General features: G+C 39.0%; 1 protein-coding gene across 1 annotated transcript in view; it reads right to left on the reverse strand.

Moving 5' to 3' along the window:
- The window catches only part of npat (nuclear protein, ataxia-telangiectasia locus), a 48158-nt gene that overhangs the window by 8952 nt on the left and 11857 nt on the right, over positions 1–27349 (reverse strand). Inside the window, exons 7-16 of the mRNA XM_043691844.2 lie at positions 26218–26299; positions 25056–25167; positions 17452–17543; positions 15000–15087; positions 12831–12927; positions 7404–7529; positions 5295–7214; positions 4536–4654; positions 3767–3881; positions 3296–3368 (exon numbers count right to left, since the gene is read on the reverse strand). Of these exons, the coding sequence (XP_043547779.2) occupies positions 3296–3368; positions 3767–3881; positions 4536–4654; positions 5295–7214; positions 7404–7529; positions 12831–12927; positions 15000–15087; positions 17452–17543; positions 25056–25167; positions 26218–26299 (2824 nt within the window). The remainder of the gene's footprint in view (positions 1–3295; positions 3369–3766; positions 3882–4535; positions 4655–5294; positions 7215–7403; positions 7530–12830; positions 12928–14999; positions 15088–17451; positions 17544–25055; positions 25168–26217; positions 26300–27349) is intronic.

Here is a 27349-nt window from a genome sequence, read left to right on the forward strand (position 1 = left end):
ATGTAATAAAACAAAGTCAACATGGTTTTGTGAAAAGGAAATCATGTTTGACAAAATTGGCAGAGTATTTTGAGGATATAACAAGCAGTACTTATAAAACAGAACTGGTGTGTGTAGTGTATTTAGATTTTCAGAAGATATTCAGTAAGATGCCACATAAAAGGTTTTACACAAGATAGGAGCTCACCATATTGGGGCTAGTGTATTAGCATGGATTGAGGATTGGTTAACACAGGACAAAGTTGGGATTAATGGGTCTTTTTCAGGTTGGAAGTACCAGATCTATAGCCTCAATCATTGATAATAATAACATCCAGATTTGCTGATTGTAGAAAAATAGAAAAAAATCATTTATTTCTATTTGTGCCGGCAACTAATTTATCCTTGTTACAAATCTACATCCATTATGAAAAAAAGATGTGAGCTTTGCTTTATCTTTATTGCCCCGCCAATTCCAATTTCTGCTGCACTCTTCTTTCACAGTTTGATTGCCTCTTCACTACCCTCTATCTCTACTCTCATTTCTTCTGGATTTTTTAAAAATTCCTCTTGGTTAAATGTGGGCACAATGTAGTGAGGACATAAGGAAGCTGCAAGAGGATACAGATCTGTTCAGTTAGGGGCAAACACTTGGTAGATGTAGTTTAATGTAGCAAAGTGACAGATTACAATTTTGCTGGGAAGAATCAAAAAACAATTATTCAAATGGAGAGGCACCCAAAATATACAGTACTGAGGGATATGTGCTCTTGTGCATGAAACAAGTAAATCCAGATGAGTGTACAATAAGAAAGTTCAACAGTGAAATTACAAGGGATATCCTAAAAGCAGGGAGTCCACATAACGATATTAACAATTAAAAATGTGTTTATAAATTTTTTTGGATTAACCAAGAGCAGCAAGATTACCAATGAAGACAGTACAGTCAACTAGAGAATGAAGTTGACTTGTACATAAAAAAGTTTCATAATGTATACTTTTTATTTATCACAGAAAAGTTAAATATTAACATTGAGGATTATAACATTTGAATGGTATAAACAGCGAGGGGGAAATATTTCAGGGTTTAACATCTCCTAAAATAAATCCAAATGAAATGTAGCCCAGCAGATATGAGGAACAAGGGAGTAAACAGCAGCAGCTTAGACTAACTTTGTTTCAAACAAAACAATAGTGCACAAATTATTGGGAGAAAATCAGTGTACAAATTTCAATTTAAATAAACATGGTTTCATTCAGCATCGATTTTAAAGGTTGTGTCTGTCGGACTAACTTGACTGAAGAGGTTAACAAGGAGGATTGATGAGACTAGCACATTTAAAATGTAGTCTACATGGATTTTAGTACAGTATCATATGGCACACTAGTCAGAAATCCAAGGGCAAGTTGCATAAAAAAATTGGCTCAGTGGTAGGAAACAAAGATCAACTGATGTGCTGGTGATTGACAGGCTATTACCAGCATCTCCTCCAAGGTTTGGTATTAGGAGCTTTGCATTTTTGGGATGTATTATTGAACTGTAGACTTAAATCTAAGGGACAAGATTAACAAGCTTGCAGGTAATAAAGTCTTGGTCAATGGATGGGAAAGAAAACAAAACTGTATACTGCAGGAGTACATCAGCAAACCAGCCAGGTGTATACCAAAAAGCCAAAATTGAATTTAATCCAGAGAAGTATGGCTCTGCATTTGGGGAGAGCAAACATATACATGGGGACATACGGAGAAGATCAGAGGAATAAGATCTGTGGGAAGCATATCCACAGATTCCCAAAGACAGCAGCACAGGTAGATATGGTGACTAACAAGGTAAACAGGGCAGCTAGAGTACTGTGTACAGTTCTGGTCATATTATAGAAAGAAATATTTTCTAAATCACAGAGAGGCTACAAATATGCTTTAAACAGATGTACCAGGATTTGAGAATTTTAGCATGGAGGAACGTTTCCATGGGTTGTGTGGTTTTCTTTCAAAGGGCACAGAGGAGATTTATTTGAGGTGCGCAAAATTTGAAGGACCAAGATAGATTCAACAGGAGGGATCCATATTCCATACCAACGAGATCAATAATCAACAGGTATACATTCAGAATAATTGGCAGAAGGATTAGAGGTAGTACTAAGGGGAACCTTTGTCAGGGAGGGTCTTTGGTACACTGCCTGAAAAGACATTAGACAAAACTTTTGTCATGTTGAAATAAATCTGAATTCACACTTGTCACAAAGCTGGCCCTTTTTCTCAAAGCTGTTTGTTTTCTCAAGAATACTGTGTCGATTTTTTTCAAAGGGGTCATAAAACCCTCCCGGCTCCAAGGTGGCTTGTTTGGTCCAGAGATGAAAAGGGATTTTGAGGGGACTTTTGTTTATATGTATACAGATGAGACTTCAGGCCAAAGCGGTCATGTTTTAGAAGTGACCTGTATAACGAAAGGGGAGTGGTCAGTTCTCTAGCTGAGCAGTTCAGCCCAGAACTAGTTAGGAGTTCAACAGTGAGCTGTGTGGAAACAGGTTGCAAAACTCTCTCTCTCTCCTTCTGCCCTTCTAACTTCAACCTGTAAGCATTTGTTCCATTTTTACTGTTTTTTATTTAAAGGGGGTTTGCTTATTGGGACTGTTGTGTATATTCGGAACAGCATAATTAGGTCTAGTTTGGATAGACTGAGCTCTGTAGAGGTTCTTTATTCTCTTCTTTGTGTTTCATTGTGTAATTTTGTGAATACATTTTTGTCTGTTTTAAAACCTGGTAGTCAACCTAGCTAGCTTACTCTGGGTAATTTTCACTGAACACTGACCAAAACAAATTGCAAAGTTATGGTCTAGGCTGCCTGCTTAAGAATGTTTTGAGTGGTCTGGCCTAGTCCACAATACACTTTAGGAACTACAGGACAAAGGACCAAGAACTACAAAGTTGGACTAAGCTGGGTGCCTGTTTCGTAGTTGGCACAGAAACAGTTGATGAAATACTCTCCCCTTCTGTATTCTATATTTTCCATGCTTGTATGTTTATGATATGCCAGTCCTAAGAAATATAGCATGCAAACACCAAGAGAAAAACACTCTTCCTCTTCTTTGTCTCAAACAATATAACTCGCAAGATCATTGAATCTCAACCAAGGCACAAGATAAAATTATGCCAGAATTTGATTAGGTCCTTTACCACAGATATCTGAAGTTTCAGTGAAGAAAATATTTGAATTGTGCAAGTCACCTGCCCAATCATTACTCCCAAACAACACAGAAGGTTAGTTTTAAAATAGACAAAAGGATTAGGACTAGCAACCATTCTGATACTTTACCTCTGAGGCTGGGAAGTATTTTGAGAGATTGATGAATCTATTGAAATGAGTGTGCCAATGACTGAGGATTGTCCTAAAAAACAAAATTAAATGATTACTTTTATAAAGATAGTATATTCCAGGGTTAGTTAACAAAAATGAGAAAAGAAAACATCAAAATATTCAGTTTTTTAAACTTATAGCTGTCTGTAGTAAAGAACGGAGACATTACCAAACCATACAAAGCTCTATTATGGTACTAATTACAAGTTTGCTTTCAGCCACCAAAATGGTGAGAATTACAAATAAGCATTCCACAATGCACAGAAGCTTTATAAATGGTCAAAATAATCATGAAAAAACAACTGACCATTTGCTAAAGCAACATATCAAGTAGGGAAGTGTGACATTTCAACAGATACGCATTAGTTGTCAACTGAAATCTTTTCGAATGAATTCAACCCTTAACTATTTCTTTCCATGCATGCTGACCTGTATTTAAGGTGTTTGGTTGAACAGCTAACTGTGGTGGTTTCCTTGAAATGGGAAGTTTACTGAATCGGTTACACTTTTTGCCAAGGGATGATGATACTGGCATACGAAGAACCTGGTTGAAATCAATAGAAATTGCATAATTATAAATCCTGCATTTAAAAAAATGCTTAATCACAAATAGCTGTTGAGACAAGGATTCTTGTGTTGTTTAAAATGCTAAGCTCTGTACTCTGTTTTTGTACAGTATGAAACAAAAATTAATCAAGCTCTCAAAGATTCTGAAGTGGAGGAGGCTGGTACAATTGTAACATTTAAAAGGCATCTGGATGGGTATATGAATAGGAAAGGTCAAGAGAGTTATGGGCCAAGTGCTGGCAAGTGGGACTAGATTAGGTTGGGACATCTGGTCGGCATGGATGAGTTAGACTGAAGGGTCTGTTTCTGTGATGTACATCTCTGTTACCTCTATTCCAACTCAATGTACAATTTTCTTCAATAAAGATAAAGTTGCCATATTCCTGCAGGACCATAGGGCTACTCTTAGAGAGTGATGACTGGTGGTGGTTTAATTGAAGGATCACCGTACCACAGGTGAGGGGAAGGGTTTGAGAAGGCGGCACTTTCACAGTAACTTCAGCCGGTATGAGAATTGAATTCATGCTGCTATCACATTGCTTTGCAAACCAGCTGTCCAGCCAACTTAACATTATTATCCTCAATAAATGCAGCACCTGTGCAGATACCTACAGAATACATATGAACTGACCTGTTGAGGTGATACTGTGAATGTTGTTCCACTATTTGGACCCATTATTGAAACAGGAATAACTCCCATCATTCCTTGCAGCACTGGCTGAACAGGGGATGTAATAATAAACGTTGACCCTGAAATGCAACACACTTAAATTTCAAAAACAGGACAAGTTAGAAAATCCTAGCAAAAAAACATTTAATTTATGATGAGATGCAAGGCTCAAATTCCATGGAAGAAAAAGCCACAGGTAAAATGTGATCTCCAGTTACTCTGATGCCTTGCTTCACTTTAGAGAGACAGAAGTCATGATAGTTCATGTGGCTGTCTCTACCATAACAAATAGTGAGGGAAGGGTAGAAGTATGTTACTAAGTTGGCATTTATTTTCTGTAAATATGGCACAGCATAAATGTAGAAAGCAGGAGTTACTGATGAGAAAACCACAGGTTTACTCTCTAATCTATTAGCTCAATTTCAGGTTCTTTCTGTTATGTGCCAAGTTAGTGACCCTAGGAGCTATTTCAGTATTGCTATAGTCAATTGTGAAGAAAAACAGAAAGGAAAAAAAAAGTTATGTAACTGTTTCCATCTTCTCTGCAGTCTCTTCACTTGCGTTCGCAAGAGCTGTACGACACCAGCTACTACGGTACCCAATAATGTATAATTCCAAAATTGGGGTACTATGCAAAACAGTTGGCACTATTAATAATTATGCAAGGTGGGGAAAAATGTGTCAATTGTAAATTTTTGATAAAACGTTTTACATTACTACCTTGTGAAAAATTTGAAGAGACAGGTTGTCCCATTGTCAAAACAGTGCTTGGTCTTGGAGGCGTTGATAAAGCTTGAGGAACAGATGTTGAAATAGCTGTAGATGCAGAACTGCTCGGTAGCATCAAGACATTTGTAGAATTACCTCGGTGGTCTAAAATAAAAGTGCTACCATTATTTGGTTCTTCTCCTTTCCTCAATGATTGCCCTGCAGAATCTTGCATGCAAGTTGCTATGAGGACACTGCTAGATTGTCCAAATGTGGTAGCAGTAGGCAATAGTTGAATGAGTCCTGTGTCTTTTGATAAACTAAGAGGATTTTGTGTGGACTGAGTACAATCAGCCTGTGGTATATTAATGGTCACATTGCTGGAAGTAATGCTTTGTGTCGACACAACTTCAACTTCCGTTGTGGCAACATTGTGCTCACTGCTTTCAGGCTCCTCTGTCATCTTCAAACTATTTATAGCACTTTCTGTCTCTTCAGTACTTACACACTCATTGCAACTAGAGTTTGTTTCAGCAACAGTAACACTATTGCTATTTGATAAAGTTTGGCTTAATCCTTTGCCCTTTAAGGGTGTACCACCTGGAGAGGACATTATAATTGTCGGTACATTTTCATTAGTAATACTGGACACAGCATTATTTAATTCTGGATCTGAAGATGACTGTTTGGGGTCATCACTAATTATTATCTTGAGAGTTACTATATTTGAGGGATCTACCTCCATAGTGCTGGAAGGTTCAGCATTTGAATTTTTGGAAGTCGAGATAACATCAGTCTTTACAGAAGTGGCCTTAAGGGGTGATTTAGACACCACGTTGGTTGAAACACTTTCAGTTGCAGGGTTCAGGCCCGAAGTAACAAAACTTGGTTGAAGGGATATAGCCCTAACCTCAGAACTCGATTTAGAAGGAACAGAGGAGGAAACAGGTTCCGCTCGATCAGGCAACTCCACTTCAGCAGAAATGACACAGGATTTTATTGCACCAGATTGAAGTGAGTTTACTGAACTAGAGCTTACAGTTGAACTATTTGATACTTCAGGTACAGTTGAAACAAGGACTTGAGATTGCTGAAGATTGGTCAAAGGGCTTTTACAGGTTTCAACCTTATGCAGAACATTTTGCAGATCTGACACTGTAGTTAATGAGTTATCAGAGTTAGCTGGTAAGTGCTTTCTTCCCTCCAAAGACATAGGTTCACACTCAGATCTTTTCTGTACTACAAAAGTTGACTGAACTGATGCTGGAGCACAAGCTGAAGGTGGTTCATTACAAACTCCGATTGCAGTCTTATCAGTTGTTCTTGTGACACAGACAGTTTGTGCTATTGGCTTTTCAATTTTATGCTGACTCATTACTGCTTTTGATTTATCAGTATCATAAAGCATAGATCTATTAGGGTCTGCAACAAGTCCATTTTGAAGTGTCAATTTGGATATTGATTCTGTTTTAGCATTATGATTAATTAACTCTTCAACACCTAAACGGTCCTCATTGCGCTTTTGTTGCACAAGTGGAGATGGTGCTGTCTTTTCATGATAAACAGATGACGACTGGGCTTCAACCTCCATTTCAGCAACACCCGCAGCTTCTTGGCACTCCAACATTGCTGAAGTAGTTGTGTGAATACCAGCAACAGACGAAGGAAGGGCAGACACAACAGCAGCTTCTCCAGTGGTCCAACAGCTACATTTCAATGTCTGGTTGCTGGTTGCTTGACTATCCACTGAAAGCATTGATTTATTTGCATCAGCTGCATTCAAAGTTGGAAAAGTCTGATTTTCTTTTTTTGCAGATTTTGTAATGGAGTTTGATTCTGATGACATTTTAGTTTTATGGACTGTCCCATCAGCCTTACTTTTCTTCGTATAACCACTTGACACCTTCTCAGAGACTGGTGACGGTACGGACACTTGGATATCAAAAGAAGAAAAAACAATTAAAGGGTTTGCAAACCTAATAAAAAATATTACAAATAGTTCAATAAATGTAGTGCCTTGCTTTTTTTATGGAGTACAATTATATAAAGTAACACAGGTTATGATTTTGACAAATCCACTTCGGTACATCTATTGTATCACTAAACAAAACTACAACTCACCCAATCCCTCTGTTTGATAGGTGTTAAATGCCTCAGAGAATGCTGAACTTGTACCATTTTCTATTACTTCCAAACCTACTTGGCTGCACGGTCCATGATCAGAGTCTTCACTCCTTTTCGATTTACCTAAGTAGATTATGGAACACAAAATAAAAATGAATTAAAATACAACTCTGTATATGTATTTAGTCCTGATCAATGATGCATTTCAGAACCAAAGAAAATATATTTAACTAGTTTTTCTCCTTAGAAAAGTCATCCAAATACCAGGAACTAAATTAATAGAATGATTTATACGTTTAATAAGATATTGGAGCAGAATTAGACCATTCAGCCCATCAAATGGCAGAGCAGACTCAATCATGGCCGACGTACTTCTCGCCCCATTCCCTTCCTTCACTGCATAACCTTTCAACCCATTAGCAATTAAAAATCTGTCTAACTCCTCCTTAAATTTACTCACTGTCCCCAGCATCCACTGCACTTTGGGGCAGCAAATTCCACAGCCCACAACCTTCTGGGAGTAGTTGCTCCTCAACTCTTAAATTTGCTACCTGTTATCCTTAAGACTATGACCTCTCATCCTAGAATGCTCTACAAGAGGTAGCATCAACTCAATACCGAAGGACGTTGTTTTGTCGACCATGTCTGTACCATTTTAGTCAGAGTTAACCAATTAGTCCATTCTTGTGCTCTTTCCCCATACTTTTTCATTTTTAAAAAAACGATACTGAATCTGCTTCTATCACGTTTTTAGGCAATGTATCAGATACTGGTTGTATTAACAATCATGTTGCTGTTGGTTCTTTTGCCACTTGAATGTTTTGATCGCTGGTTTCCAATCCTCTGTGGCTAGAAGTTGGTTCTATGTATTTATGGTATCAAAACCCTTCTGAACACCTTTATTAAGTCAGCTTTAGTCTCCTCACTCCAACAAGAATAACCAGAGTTTCTCTAGATTCTCCATATAAAATTAAACTTTTTATCCTCTGGCATCATTCTAGTAAATGTCCTACACACAGACTTGAAGACTTTGTCATTCATTCTAAAATGCAATGCCCAGAATTTGACAATACCAAAGCTGCATCTCACCAGCATTTTAGGATAGGTTCATATCCTTCTATATTTTTGCTCTCTATTTACAAATCTTATGATCTTGTAGATTCTTGTTCTCACCAGAAAATGATATTTTCTGTATCCAAGTGCAGGTTAATATACATATGGAAGAGATTGTCAGAGGTCCCAAGAGAGACCCACCGAAAACTTCCCCTCCCATCTTAAAAACAGCCATTCAATATTTGGTTTTTTGTTGCTTACCCAATTTCTTATCAACACAAATATTGTTCCATAAATCCAATGGACTTCAATCTTGCTAGCAATTATATTAGTGATACTCTAATCCTCTGGTAGAGTTATAGAGTTGTAGAGATCTATAGCACAAACTAGTCAAAAAACCCAGCAACCTAGCCATCCTAATCCCATTTTCTAGCACCAGGCCTATAACCTTTTATGACTAGGCATCACAAGTGTTCATTTGAATATTTCTTCAATATGGAGGGTTCCTGCTTCTATCAACCTTAGAAGCAGCGAGTTCCAGATTCCCACCACCCTCTGGGCGACAAAGCTTTTCTTCACATCTCCTCTAAACCTCCTGCTCATTGATCCCTCCAGCAAGGAGAAAATATTTTCCTGTCTACTGTACATACACCTGCCACAGCTTTATATACAACTAGAGAAAATTGAAATTTTTTTTGCAATTCACATATTTGAGGAGATTTGGAAAACTGTGGTCAATGCCTCCACAAAATCCAACTCTTACTCAGTCACAATCACAACCCCTGTCAATTTCCTCTGCTCTAAGGAAAGCAACCCCAGCTTGTCTGATCTCTTCACAACTGAAACTCTCCAGCTAAAACAGCATTCTGTTAAATTTGCTCATCACTGGAGAGAGTGCAATCAGGTCCCTCATGGTATGGATTGCAGAACTGCACACAAAATTCAAGCCATGACTTAACCAACATTTATATAGTTCCAGTATAACCACCTGGCTCTATTCTGCGCCTTGGCTAATAAAATCAAATATACCATAGGCCTTCTTAACCACTTTATCCACCCATCCTGATTTCTCAAGTAGCTAGTATACATGCACACCCAGGTCCATTGGTGCTCCACTGCTCATGTCTTTCCTTGCCTTGTTTATCCTGTGCAATTTATTCAGATTGAATTCTATTGCCACTGATCAGTCCATCTGACCATCCCATTACATCCTCCTGTAATCCAAGATTATCTTTTTCAAGACATAACACCCCATAAAGTTTTGTACCATCTGCGAACATATTGATCAACCCCTTGACATTTAAATATGAATCATTTATATAAACCACAAACAGCAAGGGCACCATGACTGATCCATGTGCGATTCCAGTGGACACAGATTTACAGTTAAATAAACATCCTTCAACTGCAACTTTCTGCTTCCTGCCACTCAGACAATCGTGGATTCAATTTGTCAAACTTCCTTGAATCCATGGACTCTTAGCTTTGCTAGCAGTCTCCCATGAAGGACCATATCAAAACCCTTGCTGAAATAAAAGTAGATTATATCAAAGGCATTGCCTTCATCTACACACCTGGTCACCTCTCCAAAAAATTAAATCACGTTGGTCAGGCATGACTTTGCCTTAAAACCATACAACAGTTCTTGTTTAATCCCCATCTCTCCAAATGCAGATTAATTCAATGCCTCAGATTTACTTTCAATAGTTTCCCTACCATGAAGGCAAGGCTGATGGGCCTGTAGTTTCCTGGTTTATCCTTTGATGCCATCTTGAATAATGGTACCAGACTGGCTGCCCTGCAGTCCTCCTGCACCAGTCCTGTGGCCAGAGAGGAATTGAAAATTTTTGCAAGAATTATCATTCACATATTCAAGGAGGCTTGGAAAACTGTGGTCAATGCCTCTACAAATTCCACTTTTACGTACCCCAATAACCAAGGATGCATGTGAATCAAAGGAGGTGACTTGCCTAGTTTGAGCACTGCCAACTTCGACAGTACGTTGTTTCTATCCTAACCAATTCATCTATCACTGCCTCCTGTACATCGGCAGCACCCACTTTTGTTAGAAGCAAAATACTAATTTAGTCCTTTTGCCTTCAGAAAAACTTTTCCTTCATTGCTAATCAACCCAACTAATCCTTTAACTATACACTTTTGGATTCCCTTTCATTTTATACAATAAAAACAAAGTTCTCAAAAAACTCAGCAAACCTGGCAACATCTGAGGAGAGAGGAACTGAGTTAAGATTGCAAGTTGAATGCAACTCCTATTCTTCAGTTCTCAATGAGGCATATTTGACTCAAAGTTAATTTTTCTGTCACAGCTGCTGCCAAGACCTGAGATTTCATTTCAGATTTCCAGTATTCACAGAGTTACTTACTTTTACAGGCCTCCAGAGTTCTTTTTGCATTCAGCGAATCCCTTTACTGAATTATTAACTTGACATTAACCACAAGCTTCCTCAGCTTCATTTCAATCTGTTTTGACATATCCTTAAATCCTTAGAGTTCCTGCAGTGTGGAAACAGGCCCTTCGGCCCAACAAGTCCACACCGACCCTCTGAAGAGTAACCCACCCAGACCCATTCACCTACCCTAATACTCTACATTTACGCTGGCCAATGTACCTAACCTACACATCCCTCAACACTACGGGCAATTTAGCATGGCCAATTCACCTTACCTGCACATCTTTGGACTGTGGTAGGAAACCGGAGCACCCGGAGGAAAACCAATCCAGACACGAGGAGGATGTGCAAACTCCACACAGACAGTTGCCCAAGGCTGGAATTGAACCCGGGTGCCTGGTGCTGTGGGGCAGCAGTGCTAACCACTGACCCACCACGCCACCCCTTAAAAATTTAGTTTTTAATGCTGTTCCTGTCCCGAATGGAACCGTGTCTATCCTGTACCAAAACTTTTTGTCTGAATCTCCCCCTATTGATCATTTACTATTTTAAATGTCAATATTTATTCCAACCTAATTGGATCAGATCCTTCTCCTCCTCACTGAAATTTGCCCTCATTAGTTCAGCATTTTGACATTTGGCATTTCCTTATGCTTTTCCATAACTTATCCGAAGCTAATGAAATGGTGAAATTTGCTTTTCCAAATCCATTTTCGATGGTGCTTGCTTCAACTGCCTGCTTTTGTCTCCCAAAATTTGCGCTTTTCCAGCAACACATTTTTCAGCTCTGACCTCCAGCATCTGCAGTCCTCACTTTCTCCCAAAATTTCATCCAGCACAACTAATATTGTCATCAGGCTAGAAATATTTCAAGACTACTTTTTGCACAAATTTCAGGAATTCCCTTTACATTATTATTTTCCCAGTCTTTGTTTGGTAAAAAGTGAAGCCCCTCATTATTACTGCCCCGTTGTGTCTTGTTGCAACCTGCCTCTTTCCCACTAGTGATCTTTAACATAGATTCAGAGGCATAAAATCCTCTCTATTGTTCATTAATTCTAATCAAATAGTCTTTGAACCCTCAATTACATCACCTGTTTCAAGTGATCTATACTGGCACACTTCCCATTTCTTTCCCCAACTAACCTTAATGCACTGCAAGCAAGAATATGAAAAGTCAAATTTTGCCTTGTTTGAGCCACAATTGCCATTATATCAATCTCGAGTGCCTGCAGTTCAGCAACCTTATTTACTAATTGGCATAAACGGGTAAAGGAAATGTATAAATGTTAGAGGACGTCTGAACAAGCATTTTCAAACCTGATATCTGATACTACAAACTGTAGTACTCAAACTAATTATTGGTACATTACCTCCATTATATGCATTTTAAATTCCATTTGGCAACTTACTACATCAGCAAGGTGAGGAATGTTGAACTGAAGATAACTTTCCATAATGTTTCAACTAATGACAGCCTGAATCAGACTAAAGCCCTGGGAGCTTTTTACTATTTTAATAACTTGAGAATTTTCCACCTTTCTTTGAGCCACAAAAAAAGGCCTTGTTTTTTTCTGTACAACAGCAACATATGAAGATATATTGGTTTCTAATCTTAAAATCGGAACAAAAGCTGCTATATCAACTTGTTAACTCTTCCAGCAGAATCACGTACATTTGTCGCACAGCACAAAAGCCCTCTACAAATCACTATCGTTTGGTGATTGAGAAAAAGTCAACAATATTTGTTCTAATCATGTATAATCACAGTATGAAAGGTTCTTCCTAAAGATTTCAAGCTGAATATTTAGCTTCTATTATGCAATGAATACAACTTATTTCTAGCTATCACAAAGACTTGTAAAACAAAGTCATCTACTCAGATCAAGTTCATTATTGACAGAATTTTATTAAGTTATAAACAAAAATAGTACACTTGCTGATAGGATTTGGTACGAACCATAATCAAAGAGATCAAACAAAGCTTGAAATGCAGGGTCTGACTCAGTCTGCTCCAAGATATCCTGGATAGCTTCATCAGACATATGGACTTCATCCTAAATAAAACAGAAATTTGATTTAAGCAGTCATTTGATTACAAAAAAGTGTCATAAATAGAAGATATAATCCAGAGTGGACTACGAATACATCCGATATATTGGATCATTGAAAAATAATTTGGTCTTTCTTTAGAAACTGATTGGAACCTACCAATCTGGATCGGAATTCCTACTTCGGACTCAAGATAAAAGGTTGTGTTATTTTCCTACTAAGTTTTTGGGCCTGACCTCTGATATAAGATCCATTCCAACAAAGACAGTTCAGTGCAAACCACAGACAACACAGGAGCGGATCTTTGCAGAAGCCACATCAGCTTTAAACAGCAATAGCTGCTGTATTCCAATAAGAAAAAAAGTTTTAAGTAGTCCTAAAGCAGCTTCTATAGCATGAGATTGCCTAATAACATTGTGTTGTCTGTGGGGTGGGGAGAGGAAAGTAATAATGGAAAAATGGAGCAGGAAAGCAAGCATAAAGAGGTGGTAGGGTGTCAAGTAGGCAAAAGAACAGTGGGTAAGTGGTCTAATATTAGGAGGCATATATTTAAGGAGGTGGTGGGTGTTGGGGGAAGAGTTCCAAGGAGATGTGAGGGATAAGTGTTTTAAAGACACACAGTGGTCAAAGTCTGAAACATGTTGCCAAGCATGATAGTGGAGACTGGAATGATAGGTGCTGGTGTTAATAGTTTTTTTTTGACTAAGATTAAGGAGATAACCATGAACTCTAACTTTTATCTCTATCTCAATTGGGAATTTGTTTTTTTTCCCAAAAGAGAAAGAGTTCCAGAATACGTGAATGGTTAAATTTCCTGGACAATTAACATGTATTGAATCAGGTCCCAAAATTCTGACATGCAACATGCCTTTTTTTTAAAAAAAAAACCTTTCCTCTTCTGAAAACCATGTTCCTTTACTAACAGTGTAGAGTTGTGTACAAATATTTCTCAGCAAATATCTAAGTCAAGGCTTCAGCACTAAGAATGTGACTCTTTTGTTGGCTGAATGCTCTATGGATTTTGAAGTGACATGATAGCTGTTCTTTGGCTGCACCCTAGCCATTCTAACATTTCTGTAGTTGTAAGCACTAAGGAAAACATTTCACGTTAAGTGCAATGAACTTTGAATTTTTTATTGAAACAGAGGCGGCAACAGCAGAGTTATTACTTTTATTCTAATCACATTGCTCAAAATATTCTACAAGGCACTGGAACCCCAGAATTGGGTGTGTATATTGTCGAATCAAACTAGCTGGCACAACCTTCTGTTAACTAGCCTCTAACTAAGCCTTCCAGAATTGCCTTCTTTAGGTTGGCAGGCAGACTCCTAAAGCTGCAGGTCCAAGCAGGCTTGCAAGTTAGCAGCACCTCAGTGAGACATGGATCCTGCTTAAGCTGGCAGTGGAGTATCAGGGTGTCCTGACATGGCGACATCATTTGGAAGCTACCTGTATTTAAGTTATAAATTATAGAGACGCAAAGCCAATAGGGGCATTGAATGAGAGAAGAAACTATAATCTTTCACTATTAGGGTTAGAGCCTAGATATGGCAAGTTGCTCTATTTGGTAAAATAGAGTGTCAACTCGGAATGGTCCCTAAATGGGGCATTAATCGGGTTGATTGGCCATTCCTTTTCATGAATAGGGGTATCTGAAATGGGAAATCCCATGATGGAGGCAAGAAAATCAGGGATGCAGCTCACTTCTATTTTCCTGACCCTCACACTCCTCCCCAGCTCCCTAAGGGCTGGGAAATTCCATTGTCATATCCACTGCACATACAGAGGGGTTTAAAAGTCCAGCTGCACAAGATCTGTATTCAACCCTCATAATATTGAGACTTGCAGGCATAAAGCCACATTTTAACACCGTCTTCATGAGTTGGTAGCTGATACAGCTCTGCTCTTTCAGGTTAACTGAACTAACAAATATCAAAAAAATTGAACAGCATCCACCAAATATTTTGCTGAACTTAGTGGCATTACTTAACAGTCAAACTGTTATTGAACAGTTCAAAGACAAGTTGAATTAAAAAAAAAGAAACATTAAATCATTCAAATATAAGATAAACGTTACCCCAAGACCTAAGATTTCATCAATCGATTGCTCTGGTAATGTAGTAGTACTCTCTGGTGGTTTTGATGAGTGTCCAGTACTAGTCTCACTGTAAGATTAAAAAATTGTTAGATTTAACACAGATTTGAAAAGTTTTACATGATGTGCAATTGACATTACCAGTGACTTTATCCACAGAGTTTAAAAATTTGATTCACAGTTGGTTAAATTTGAGAGATATTGGATCAAACATTCCTATGACTAAATATCAATAGAATTTCCGTAACCAAAAACTTGTAGTAGTGTAAGAATATATGATGATACAGTGCAGGATATCTAAAAATCAACTGCATTTGATATGCAATGTTTGCACAGAAAATTATAAGCTTTGTAGAGATTGCTACAGATCCATAATTAACACGTGACAAGTTAACTTATCACACAGCCAGTGAGAAAAACCAAACAGTCACAGTGGAAGAAATAAAATCTTTTCACTCCCAAGTTTAGTATTGTCAGCAAATTTCACTATTTCTGATTCCAAGCAATTTATGTAAATTGCGAACAGATGTGACCCCAACATGGAGCCTGGTAACATGATTTGGAAATACCAACCCTCCCCCAACCCCGTTAAACTCTTTATAGGAGACCACCCCTTATTCTAACCCCCAGAGAGTATAATCCAGTACCTTCTCATATGTCAGCCCTGCCATTCCAGGAATCAGTCTGGCAAACCTTTGCTGCACTCCCTCTATAGGCAGAATATCTTTCCTCAGGTAAAAAGACATCAAGACGACACACAACATCCAGGTGCGGTCTCTTCAAGGCCTTGTACAATGGCAGCAAGACATTCCTGCTCTTATATACAAATCCTCTCACTATGAAGGACAACATATTATTTGTCTTCACCACCTACTGCATCCACATGCTTACTTTCAGCGAGTGCTGTATAAGGACACCTAGGTCTTATTGCATCTCCCCCTTTCCCAATCTCTCTCCATTGAGACAGTAATCTGCCTAAGCCCAGGAGCACACCTGCTTTGTCTGCCTTTTTTTCCTCCTTTTCTTTCACCTTTTCTCTTTTCCTTCATCATCTGAGGTCGTGAGGAAGCCAGAATGGTTGGCTGTAGCAGTGCCCACAGCAAAGGTTCCTGACTGTGGTAGACCCAATGCATAGACTCAGGAACTCAGAGGTTGTCGGCTGCAGCGGTGGTGTTGCCCAGAAAAGGACTCCTGGCTGCAGCAGCCCCGCAGCATGGGCTCAGGGTCTTTGGCTGTGGCAGCAGTGTTTGCAGAAAGGACCTCTGGCTGCAGGACCTTGCAAAAGTCTTGTATGTGTGTTTCTGGCCTATTGTTCAGAAGATGAAATTTCTTTTGAATATTCATGCAATTTCTTTTTTGTTCCTAGTGTCATGTGGAGGCTAGGTGCCCGAGTGCACTGGAGTGGAAGGACTGTAATCCTGGACTTGTTATTCCATTATTTTTCTATTTTATTTTTATGATTTTATATTTTTATAATTTTGAAAAATCTGTCCAAAACCTTTGTACCTAATATTGCGCTGTAACTGGCGACTTGTAAACTTCTGACTGTACTCATGAGACCGTGTGACAAAGCTAATTTTAGTTCTTCTTGTTTTTGATACCAAAGGGATTAATCTCACATATATCCAAATTAAATTTAATCTTTGTGTATTTGCCCACTCACTCAACTTGTCCAAATCACACAAACATCTCTACATCCTCGTCACAGCTCATGCTAACACTCTACTTTTATGTAATAAGCTCGAGCATTTTCTTTACTATCAATGTCAGGCTAACCAGTCTATAATTCTCTTTTCTCTCTAGCCTTTTTTTTCCCCAAAAAAAGTGAGGTTACATTAGCTACCAATCCTTAAGTAATGTTCCAGTCTATAGAATCTTGAAAGGTGGCCATCAATGCATCCACTATTTCTAGGGTCACTTCCTCAGATACTTTGGAATGTAAATGATTGATTCTTGGGGATTTATTGGTCTTCAACTCCATCACCATTCCCCCAATACTGATTTTCTTTGGCTCCTCCCTCTCATCAGACCGTGTTTCCAAACATTATTTGTGTCCTCCTTCAGAAAAGCAAAACCAAAACTTGCATTTAATTAATCTACATCTGTCTCCGTTTGAAGTTCCTCTGTTTCTGACTGTAAGGGACCTGATATTGGTCTTCAGTCATATTTTCCTCTTCACATGCAGAAATTTTTACAATCAGCTACTTCCCCACCAGCTCTCATTTTCTACCCTCTTAAGTAACTTTGTCCTGCTTTACTAAAATCTAAACTGTTCCCAAACATCAGGTCTACAAGCTTTTTTTTGGCAATTATAAAAAGCAATTATAAACACAAATTGTTGGTGTTGTGGAATCGAGAAATGGCACATGGGCAAAACCAGTCATCACTTAAACAAAGGACAAGTTCAGTGTGATGTAATAAAGATTCACATTACCTGAACATAACTTTATTTATGTTTTCTGCAAGTTTTTCCAGTAGAGATCGATCTTTCAAGATTTTCTCTCTGGCATTTTCAATTACTCTTTGCTGCAAAGAAAAAGAACACAAACTCCATTCTTAATTGCCAATCTACATACTCCTACTTAAAAGATCAAGTTACCAATTCCATATGGAGGGAAGTGTCATCATAGCTGAGCTCAGTGCTTTTTTTTTTGTTATAGATATTTTTATTAGAAATTTAACATTTTTACAAGTTTACAAAAATAAACAAAACTCTCAGATATAAACATTGATATACAATTAGCTCAAATATACAATAACCATAATTTGACAAAAAAAGAAAAAAAAAACAAAACAAAACAAAAAAAAACGAAAAGAAAAAAAAACACAAACAAACAAAACTCAACTATCTACTAATCTAACCTACAACTAACCAGGGTGTATATTTAAGTCTCTTACATGCTCGGGATGTGTTAACATCAGATATGATAAAACCCGTATTCGTGCGGGATTCCTCCCCCGAGGGGCCGCGGACCAGCCAGGTCTGTAGTCTCAATTAAATAAAAGCCCTTGTTAGGATAGCCGAAATATCTGTATTTATGTAATTCAAAAAGGGCTGCCATATTTTATAAAATAATTCGGTCTTTCGGTGCACCATATTTGTAAGGAAGTCAAGGGGAATACATTCCATAATTAGTCTGTGCCAATTTGAAAGTCCAGGGGGGCCCTCCGCCACCCAGTTCATCAAAATATTTTTCCTTGCACAGAAAGAAAGAATAGAAAATAGTCTCTTCCCGTACGTGTCCAGGGAGGGAAAGTTCGAAAAGCCCAAGAGGAGAGATACGGGGTCCACTTTTATTCCGTTCCTAAAATTTCTGTCAGGGTGCTTGCTACTTTAGTCCAATATCTATGGATCTTATGACAGGTCCATAAGCAATGTACAAGAGTGCCCACCTCTATTTTGCATTTAGGACACATTGGAGATGCTCCTGCCTTAAATTTTGCCAATCGAACCGGTGCTATATGGGCCCTATGAAGTATCTTCAGCTGGATAGCCTGGGTTCTGTTGCAAATAGTAATTCTTCTAGCATTTTTCCAGATATCATTCCACGTTTCTGTGGAGATTTCTAGTCCCAGATCCTGATCCCATGTTTTAAGCAGATTATCCATATCTCCCGATACTTCATCATGTAGCAAATGATAAATATTACTGACGGAAGATACCCCCAATGGTCGTAGGACACTACATTCTCTATCGGATTTATAAAGACTATCTAATAACGTAGTCTTCTTCTGTATAAAATCTCGAATTTGGAAGTATCGAAAGAGGTCTCCATTGGGTAATCCGAATTTCTGACGCAGCTGTCCGAAAGACATCAGGACCCCATCCTTAAATAAATCCCCGAGACATGAGATACCCCTGGATCTCCAGAGTTTAAAAGTGGCATCTGTTAACCCCGGTTGGAATCCCGATGCTCCCACTATCGGTGCATAGGGGGATGTTTTATGTGAATTACCCTCATTTTGCCGCATTATATTCCAAGCCTTGATTGTATTCAGTATTATAGGGTTTTTACAGTGATCTGTAATGATTTTCCTCTTGTCTGAGAATAAAAGGTTAATAAGTGGGTATTTTACTTGAGAAGCCTCGATGTCCAACCAGATTGATTGTGGATCAGACAAGACCCAATCAGCTATATAACTTAATAGGGAACTTAATTGATATTTTCTAAAATCTGGGAAGTCCAATCCACCCCTTGCCTGTGGAAGCTGTAGCTTCTTCAGCTTAATAAGGGGCCGCCTATGGTTCCAGATAAAGGAACTCAGCCAGCCGTATAATCTACATAAAGCTGTCCTCGGCAGCATCACCGGAAGCATTCTCATAGGATATAGGAGACGGGGCAGGATATTCATTTTGATTAATGCTATTCTACCCAACCAGGAAATTGGCAGGTCTCCCCATCGCTGGAGGTCCTGCCTTATCCTTTCCAATAAATACACAAAATTAGCCTTATACAACTGACCAAATACTGGGGTAATAAAAATGCCTAAATATAAGAAACCCTCCAGGGACCAGCGAAAGGGAAAAAGGGAACCGTCCGCTAAGCGGGGTATCACAGCAAGGCCACCCATTGGCATAGCCTCCGATTTTGAAAAGTTAATTTTAAAACCTGAGAATGCACTAAATGTATTAATAACTTGGAGTAAGCGAGGTATGGACATCAAAGGGTTACTGAGGAATAGAAGAACATCATCTGCATAAAGGGTAATTTTATGTTTACCTGTACCAATCCTTGGGGCCACTATATTAGGATCAGCTCGTATAGCTTCTGCTAGTGGTTCAATTATTAGCGTGAATAACAATGGCGAGAGGGGACATCCCTGACGGCAGCCCCTACCCACACTGAAGCTATCCGAGCCTAATCCATTGGTAACCACAACTGCTTTGGGATCACTATACAATGTTGAGATCCATTTGGTAAACACCTGTCCAACACCAAACCTCTCCAATGTGTAAAACAAATATGACCATTCGACCCTATCAAATGCCTTTTCCGCGTCTAATGAAACCACTACTCCTGGTATCTTTCCCTGATGACAAGCTTGAATCATATTCAGAGCCCTTCTAACATTATTGGATGATCTACGGCCCTTAATAAACCCCGTCTGATCCTCCTTTATAATATGTGGCAGTATCCTTTCTAATCTCAGTGCTAACGTTTTAGAGAGGATTTTAAAATCTACATTTAGCAAGGATATTGGTCTGTATGATGTACAATCTTCTGGGTCTTTTCCTTTTTTAAGGATAAGAGAGATATTTGCCTCTTTCAACGAAGGCGGGAGACAGCCCTGACTATATGCATAGTTATACATATCCATAAGTGGACCAACCAGTATTTCTGTAAATTCTTTATAGAATTCAGCTTGAAAGCCATCTGGGCCCGGCGTCTTACCATTTTGAAGGTGCCTAATTGCATCAACTATTTCTTGGGGTGTAAGAGGAGCATTTAGGACCGATACTTGTTCCGGAGTTAGGTCTGGAAAAGTCAAATTTTTAAAAAATGACTGCATCCTCTTCGTCCTATCTTCACAATCCTGTGATTTATATAACTCAGAATAGAATTTTCTAAAGGTCGCATTAATCTTTTTATGATCATGAGTCAAAATACCCGTACTTTCCTTGATAGACATAATAGTCTGAGGGGCCTTTTTTTTCTTTGCAAGAAATGCTAAGTATCTACCCGGTTTGTCGCCATATTCATATAACCTTTGCTTTGCAAATAATATTTCCCTCTTAGCCGTTTGAGTAAGTGTAGTATTTAGAGCTGTCCTAAGAGCTGTAATCCTTTGCAATTTAATAATAGAGGGTCTATCAGTGTATGCTGTTTCAGCCGCTTTTAAGCGGGCTTCAAGCAGACGCTGTTGTTCTCCCTTTAATTTCTTCTGGGTCGCAGAGTAGGAGATGATCAAGCCTCGCGTGTAAGCTTTGATGGTCTCCCACATCATTGACGGGTTGCTAGCTGTACCTGAATTAATTTCTAAAAAAGTTTTAAATTCTTGCGAGAAGTACTTTACAAATTTACTATCTTTCATTAAGAAGGGGTCCATACGCCAATGCCGAGGGGATGTCCCACTGTTCCTCGCCTTAGTTTCCATATATACAGCAGCGTGGTCAGAAATTGCTATATTACCTATTTTACAGGATGATATGGAATTTAAAAAAATTGAGGGGGCAAAAAACATATCAATTCTGGTGTGACATTTATGTGGATTAGAGTAGAAAGAAAAATCTCTACCCTGTGGATGAAGACATCTCCATACATCTACTAATCCTAATTCTTTGTTCAGATCCATCAATTGTCTAGATCTGGGAGATACTCCTGCAGTACTCTTGGGAATCCTGTCTATTTCCGGATCCATAATACAGTTAAAGTCTCCCCCTATAATTATATGACGGGCATCAAAAGCCATCAATTTTGAAAAGGCTTCCGTTATAAATTTAAAGGGGTGTGCCGGGGGGCAGTACAAATTTAAAATCCCATATTCCTCTCCATTTATGAGAGCTTTAATCAAGATATATCGTCCAGATTCGTCTTTTATCTGCTTTAGGATTTTGAAAGGGAAATTCTTCCGAACAAGAATAACAACTCCCCTGCTTTTTGAGCTAAAAGAAGAAAAAAAGGCCTGATCAAATCCGCCCTGTCGTAATTTCAAGTGTTCTTTATCTGACAGGTGTGTCTCCTGTAGGAGAGCTATATCAACTCTTTCCTTCTTAAGATTTGATAATATTTTCTTCCTTTTAAGTGGCGAATTACTCCCCTTGACATTCCAGGTGCACCACTTAACCGATTGATCAACCATAATCCTCTGGGCCAATCCGAGACCCCTCGGGAGGGGGAACCCTATCCAGAACATCCCGAGCATGGAACATGTAAAATTTACAAAAATAAACCCTCTTTAATACACCCACAACAATACAGTAAAAAACTATTTCTAAATAAAAAAAAAATATAAAACGTATCTAAGTGGAGACTTTCCCCCTTGTTCCCAGGGGGCATCACTTCCTCTCCAAAAATCCCTCATATCCTCTCCCAACCGATGCCCCACCCTTGACCCAGGCACTCCTCAATCAAATGAGGAAAATTCAAATATAATACAAAGCTAGAGTTAACAGTGAGCACCCCACCCCCACCCCTACCAACACCTGGGTATATTTGGTAATGTTAATACCATATATAAACATATAACTATAAAATTACCAGTTCAACAAATAATAATTAAATATGATAATACAAAATAACGAAGGGAAAAACAACCCCGCTCCTAAAGACAGAGGTAAAATCGAATAAGGTAACCACCTCCCCCCACCAACATTAACCAAATCCCCCAGCTTATATATACATATATATACATATACATACACCTCTCATATATACATAAAATAATAACAGAAAACAACTCCAAGGCGGGGGGGGGGGGGGGGGGGGGGGGGGGGAGAAAATCAAATCCCTCTCCCCACCCCCCATAATAATATTAAGCAATAAGGTAAGAAAAAAAAAAGGGAGGAGATATAAACCAAAACGGGGGGGGGGGGGGGAAAAGGTAGACCAACATCCATTATGTCCTACAGTTTATCTAAGAGAGTCCAAGAATTCCTTAGCCTTTTCTGGTGATCCAAAGTTATATACGGATCCTTCATGGTTAAAGCGTAACATCGCTGGGTAGCGTAAGGAGTACTGTACATTTAAGTCCCTTAAACGCTTCTTCGCCTCGTCGAATGCCTTCCTCTTTCGAACCAGAGCCGGGGAAAAGTCCTGAAATAGCATGATCTTGGATCCTTTGTAGATCATAGCTTGGGGGTCTTTTCCGAGATTTCTAGAGGCTTCTAGGAGTATCTGCCTCTCCTTGTAGCTCTGCAGCCGGAACAGGACCGGGCGTGGGCGCTGGTTCGAGCCGGGCCCGCGTATTGCTACCCGGTAGGCCCATTTCACCCTTACCTGGCCTGATCCAGCTTGCAGATTTAAAAGTTGTGGCAGCCACTGCTCCAGGAATGCTGTAAGCTGGCCTTCCTCTTCCCGTTCGGGAAGGCCCAGCAAACGAATATTTTTTCGACGACCTCGATTATCGAGGTCGTCAATATGATTTTCCAAGGTCCGGACTCGCTGCTCGAGAGTCCGGACCTGATCCACGGCCGATTGAGCGGTTGTCTCCGAGGTCGCGGCCTTTAGCTCCGCCCCTCCGACTCGGCGTTGAATTTCTTCAATTTCACGGTCGTGCTTCTGCAGCGCGGCCGACAACGACTCCCAACGGTTCCTGGATTCGACGATAAAGGCATCGATCTTCGAGTCAAGCTTGGAAAGCATTTCTGCAAGGCTTGCTACTGTAGGTAAGTCCCCCGGGGCGGCTGTGGACGCCTCTGCTGCAGCTGGAGAGTGTGGGGGAGGGGTTCCTGCTTGCTGAGAGCTGCGGGCTCCCTTCCCTTTAGTCATTTTAACTTAGGATAAAGTTGCTTAAATATAATATTGCACAACTAATTGAGTTACTAAACTGTTAAAAATGATTTATAAATGATTTGGTGAGCTTGGTAGGGGGTAGGTGACCCACTGTGCCCAAGTCTTGGGAGGAGCACTATAGACTCAGTCTTACTGGGTCGCCGCCATCTTGGATCCCCGCTCAGTGCTTTTTTAAAAAATTTGGTATCTATGTGAACAGCCAGTGAGCCAAGCAAGTTTATTCATTCTGGGGATGTGGATGAAGCCAGAAATATAATTATTTATTTTCTGACTCTGAATATCAGGCTGGACCTTCCCCCACAACATGGTAGCTTGCTAGTTCAGTTCATTTGGCAATTTAAAAAAAAAAATCAACATATGGTCACAGGTAGGACAGGCTGAAGAACGGTAGTAGAGTTCTTTCCCTCCTCAAACAGTAGCAACAGCTGCATAGGTGATTTTGGCATTGACAAGATTTTATTTTAACTTGTGATTAGACAAGAGTTTAGATGGTTCTTCCCACTCTCCACACATTCCTAGCTGGTGTTATCCCAGTTGATGCTAATACTGGTCAAGTCAGATCTTAGAATGAAACATGGCTTGATAGAGTAATTAGCACAACTAAATCAGTTCTGTGGCAAATCCTTTTTTATTCACTTGATATTTTTTTCTTAATCCAAGTCCTTCCTCCAACCATTAACTACACTGTGAACTCTGCTCACAAATTACTTCAATTATTCCTTAAACTCATGTCTTTCACAGCCTTGTGGGACGTCTTCCTCTCTGACACTTCAACAGCCTTCTCCCTTTCTGATTCTTAACAGTTTACCTCAAAGGTTTAAACATTGAACTTAAATTAATGTAAACAAATCTCCAAACTACCTGGTATCACTCAGAACAAATCTAAAATGAAATTAAAAACTATTCTTCCCTTTTTAACACAACAAAAATATATTTTCAACTTAAAATGTGTTGTGCTCTCAATTTAAAACAAAGTTCTCAAACAATATTACGTTAAGAACGTTCATCGCAGTGGGATCAATAAAGACACCATCCAGTTGACAGAACTGACAAATCAACTTCCAGCACATAATAGCATCTGAATCATAACTGTACTATATCGAATGAGAGTTTATGTACTATTTGGTACATATATCCACTGACTAGGAGAATCCCATAATCTAAAGCTAACTATTTCAATGTTATCTTCCAAATTCTCAAATGGATCAAGCAGTAGGGGCAAAGGGGACAGCAGTGTTTTAACTTTTGCAAAATTACAACTCTCCAAACCGTGCAAAAGGGATGAGGCTGAGACTTTTCTTGCAGTTACTAATTCATAAGATGAATACTTGGAAGGTCAGAATTATCCATTCTCAAATAAGACAAACAGGAATTATCAATTTCATTGTGTAAATGATGATATTGGATGGAGTTGTCCTTTGTGATTGTCTTCTTTCAAACAACTAAGAGACTATGATTCGCACTTTGGCTCACTAGCTAAATTTATGTACTTGTGAACACCATCTGACATTTGGACAAGCAGAACTTTACGAAGAAAAGCCGCCTTTTGGCTGACTTTTAGACACTTGGCTATTTTGGTACTTACTGGAAAACTTTCAACAGCAATTTCTACTTGACCTTCTTCTACTTCATTCTCTGCAGTTTTGGGAACAGAATTCGGTCCTGATACAAAGCTACCTCTTTTGCGAGGGGAATCACTAAAACAGGAAAAATAAGACATAAAAAAGTCAGCAATACGGATCAAATGTACAGATGAAAATTGTGATGAAATACAAGTTTGTTCAAAGTAGGATTGAATGGCAATAATTGTTGCGCCAAAGTCAAGAGTTTTAGATGCAGCTCATCAGTTGGGGTCTGGAACACAGCTATAATTTTTAGGCACTTTTAGGAATGGACAACAGAGAGAGAAAAAGATGGTCTTGCTCCAAGACTCAAACCTCCACGTAACGAAGGTCCAAATGCCTTCTGCCTTCCTAAATGCATTGCTACCCAAGCATACTTTCTTTCAATGACTGGTACATATCGAGTACCCAGGTTCCTTTATAGTCAAACATTTCCCAATCTATCACCATTTAAATGATGCCCTGCCAATTGCTTTTTTCCTAATGAAGTGGAAACACAGTTAACCATGTCATACTGCATTTGACATGGTTAACTGTTGACCAGTTAACAAGTTGATCAGTCAACTTGATGAAATCACCATGAAGTCATGTTACTTCTTCCTCACCCTCAAAATTTGGAGGAATCCTGATCAGCAAACTTGACAGTACTACATTGAATTTCTTCATCTAAATCATTGATTTTATTGCAAATAACTGGCAAACCCACTAGTTACCATCTTCTACTCCAAAAAAGGTCCATGCCTTCCTACTGTTTCCGATCAATTCTCAATTGATGCCAGAGTATGACTGCCAATCTCATTCACTTTAATCTGAGCTGTTTAAAAATCAAGTGTCACCCATTTAAAACAGAAATGAGGTGAAATTTTCTCCTCTCAAGGGTAATGAGTCTTTGAAACGTTTTCCTGAAAAGGTTGGGGAAGCAAAGTCCTTGAATATTTTAAAATCAGAGGTAGATAGATTTTTGACAGAGCAAGGTGTAAGAAGTTATCAAGGGCAAGTGCTACGTGGAGTTTGTTACAATTAGAATAGTCACGATCTTGCTGAATGGCAGAGCCTGAGATGCCAAGTGGCCTTCTTCCTCCTCGTTCACAAGTCAATCAATTTGAGATTTTGCAGCTTTGTTACCATTTCCGTTTCCCTGGAGAAACATGCTCGGGTTGTAATCTTCTGTCATAAGGTCCAGGAACGACAATGTGAAGAGCATCACCTAAATAAAAACAGAACATCTATTTTCACTAATACAAATCTGCTTCCATTGAATCATTGTGTAAAATGCTCATGTCTGGTCTGCCTTCCTGTACCACACAAAGCATCTAACATTGCAACATGGAAGGCATCCCAATAATAATACAAGATAGTTGGGATTGTAAATAGTTATTGCCCAATATGTTTAATAAAGGAGATTGTCAGAAAGATCTGGGTGCCCAAGTGCAGGAATCAAAAAGTGGAGCACACTGGTACAGCAAGTAATTAGGAAACCTAACAAAATGCTCTTGTCTACTGTAAAGGTAATTGAGTACAAAAGTAGGGAAGCAATGCTTCACTTAGACAGAGTACGCATGGAACATTTAGAATACTGCGTAGAGTTTGGGTCTTATTCGAAGATGGATGCAGATGCTTCGGAAGTAGGTCAGAGAAAGGTGACATGGTCAACATCAGGAATAGGCAGGTGATTTATAAGGAAAGGATGGGCACATGGTGGAGTTTAGAAAAGAGGCAACTTGATTGAAACATTTAAGATTCAAGGAGTCTTGACGAGGTGGATGTGGCAAGGATATTTCCTCTTGTGGGAGAATCTAAAACTGAAGGTCACTGTTTAACAGTCATCTATTTAAGACTAGATGAAGCAATTTCCCTCAAAAAGGACTGAAACTCTTCCTCAAAAGGCAATGGAAACAGGGTCTTGGAGTATTTTTCTAGCAGTGGTAGATCGATGACTGGTAAGCAATAGTGAAGAATTTTCAGGATTAGATAGGAATGTGGAGTTGAGGTTACAATCAGATCAGCCATATTCTTAATGAATGAAGGAACAGGCTTGAAAGGTCAACTGTCTACTCCTAATTCACATGCTTATATCTTAAAAATAACTGTATCTTGCATACAAGCTTTGTAAATTAAGCCCTTAGATGCCATTCGTAGCACTATAAGATTAAAGCTTTCTAAAAAGTCAATACAGATCACCAAAATGTAACCTTGAGTCCATCTTACAAGTGCTCAGATACATGCCTTATTACAAAGGCAAAATTTGACAAGTACA

Source organism: Chiloscyllium plagiosum, unplaced genomic scaffold (assembly GCF_037043375.1).
Source record: "Chiloscyllium plagiosum isolate Xiang-an unplaced genomic scaffold, Cpla_swu_hap1 HiC_scaffold_6, whole genome shotgun sequence".
Taxonomy (NCBI): domain Eukaryota; kingdom Metazoa; phylum Chordata; class Chondrichthyes; order Orectolobiformes; family Hemiscylliidae; genus Chiloscyllium; species Chiloscyllium plagiosum.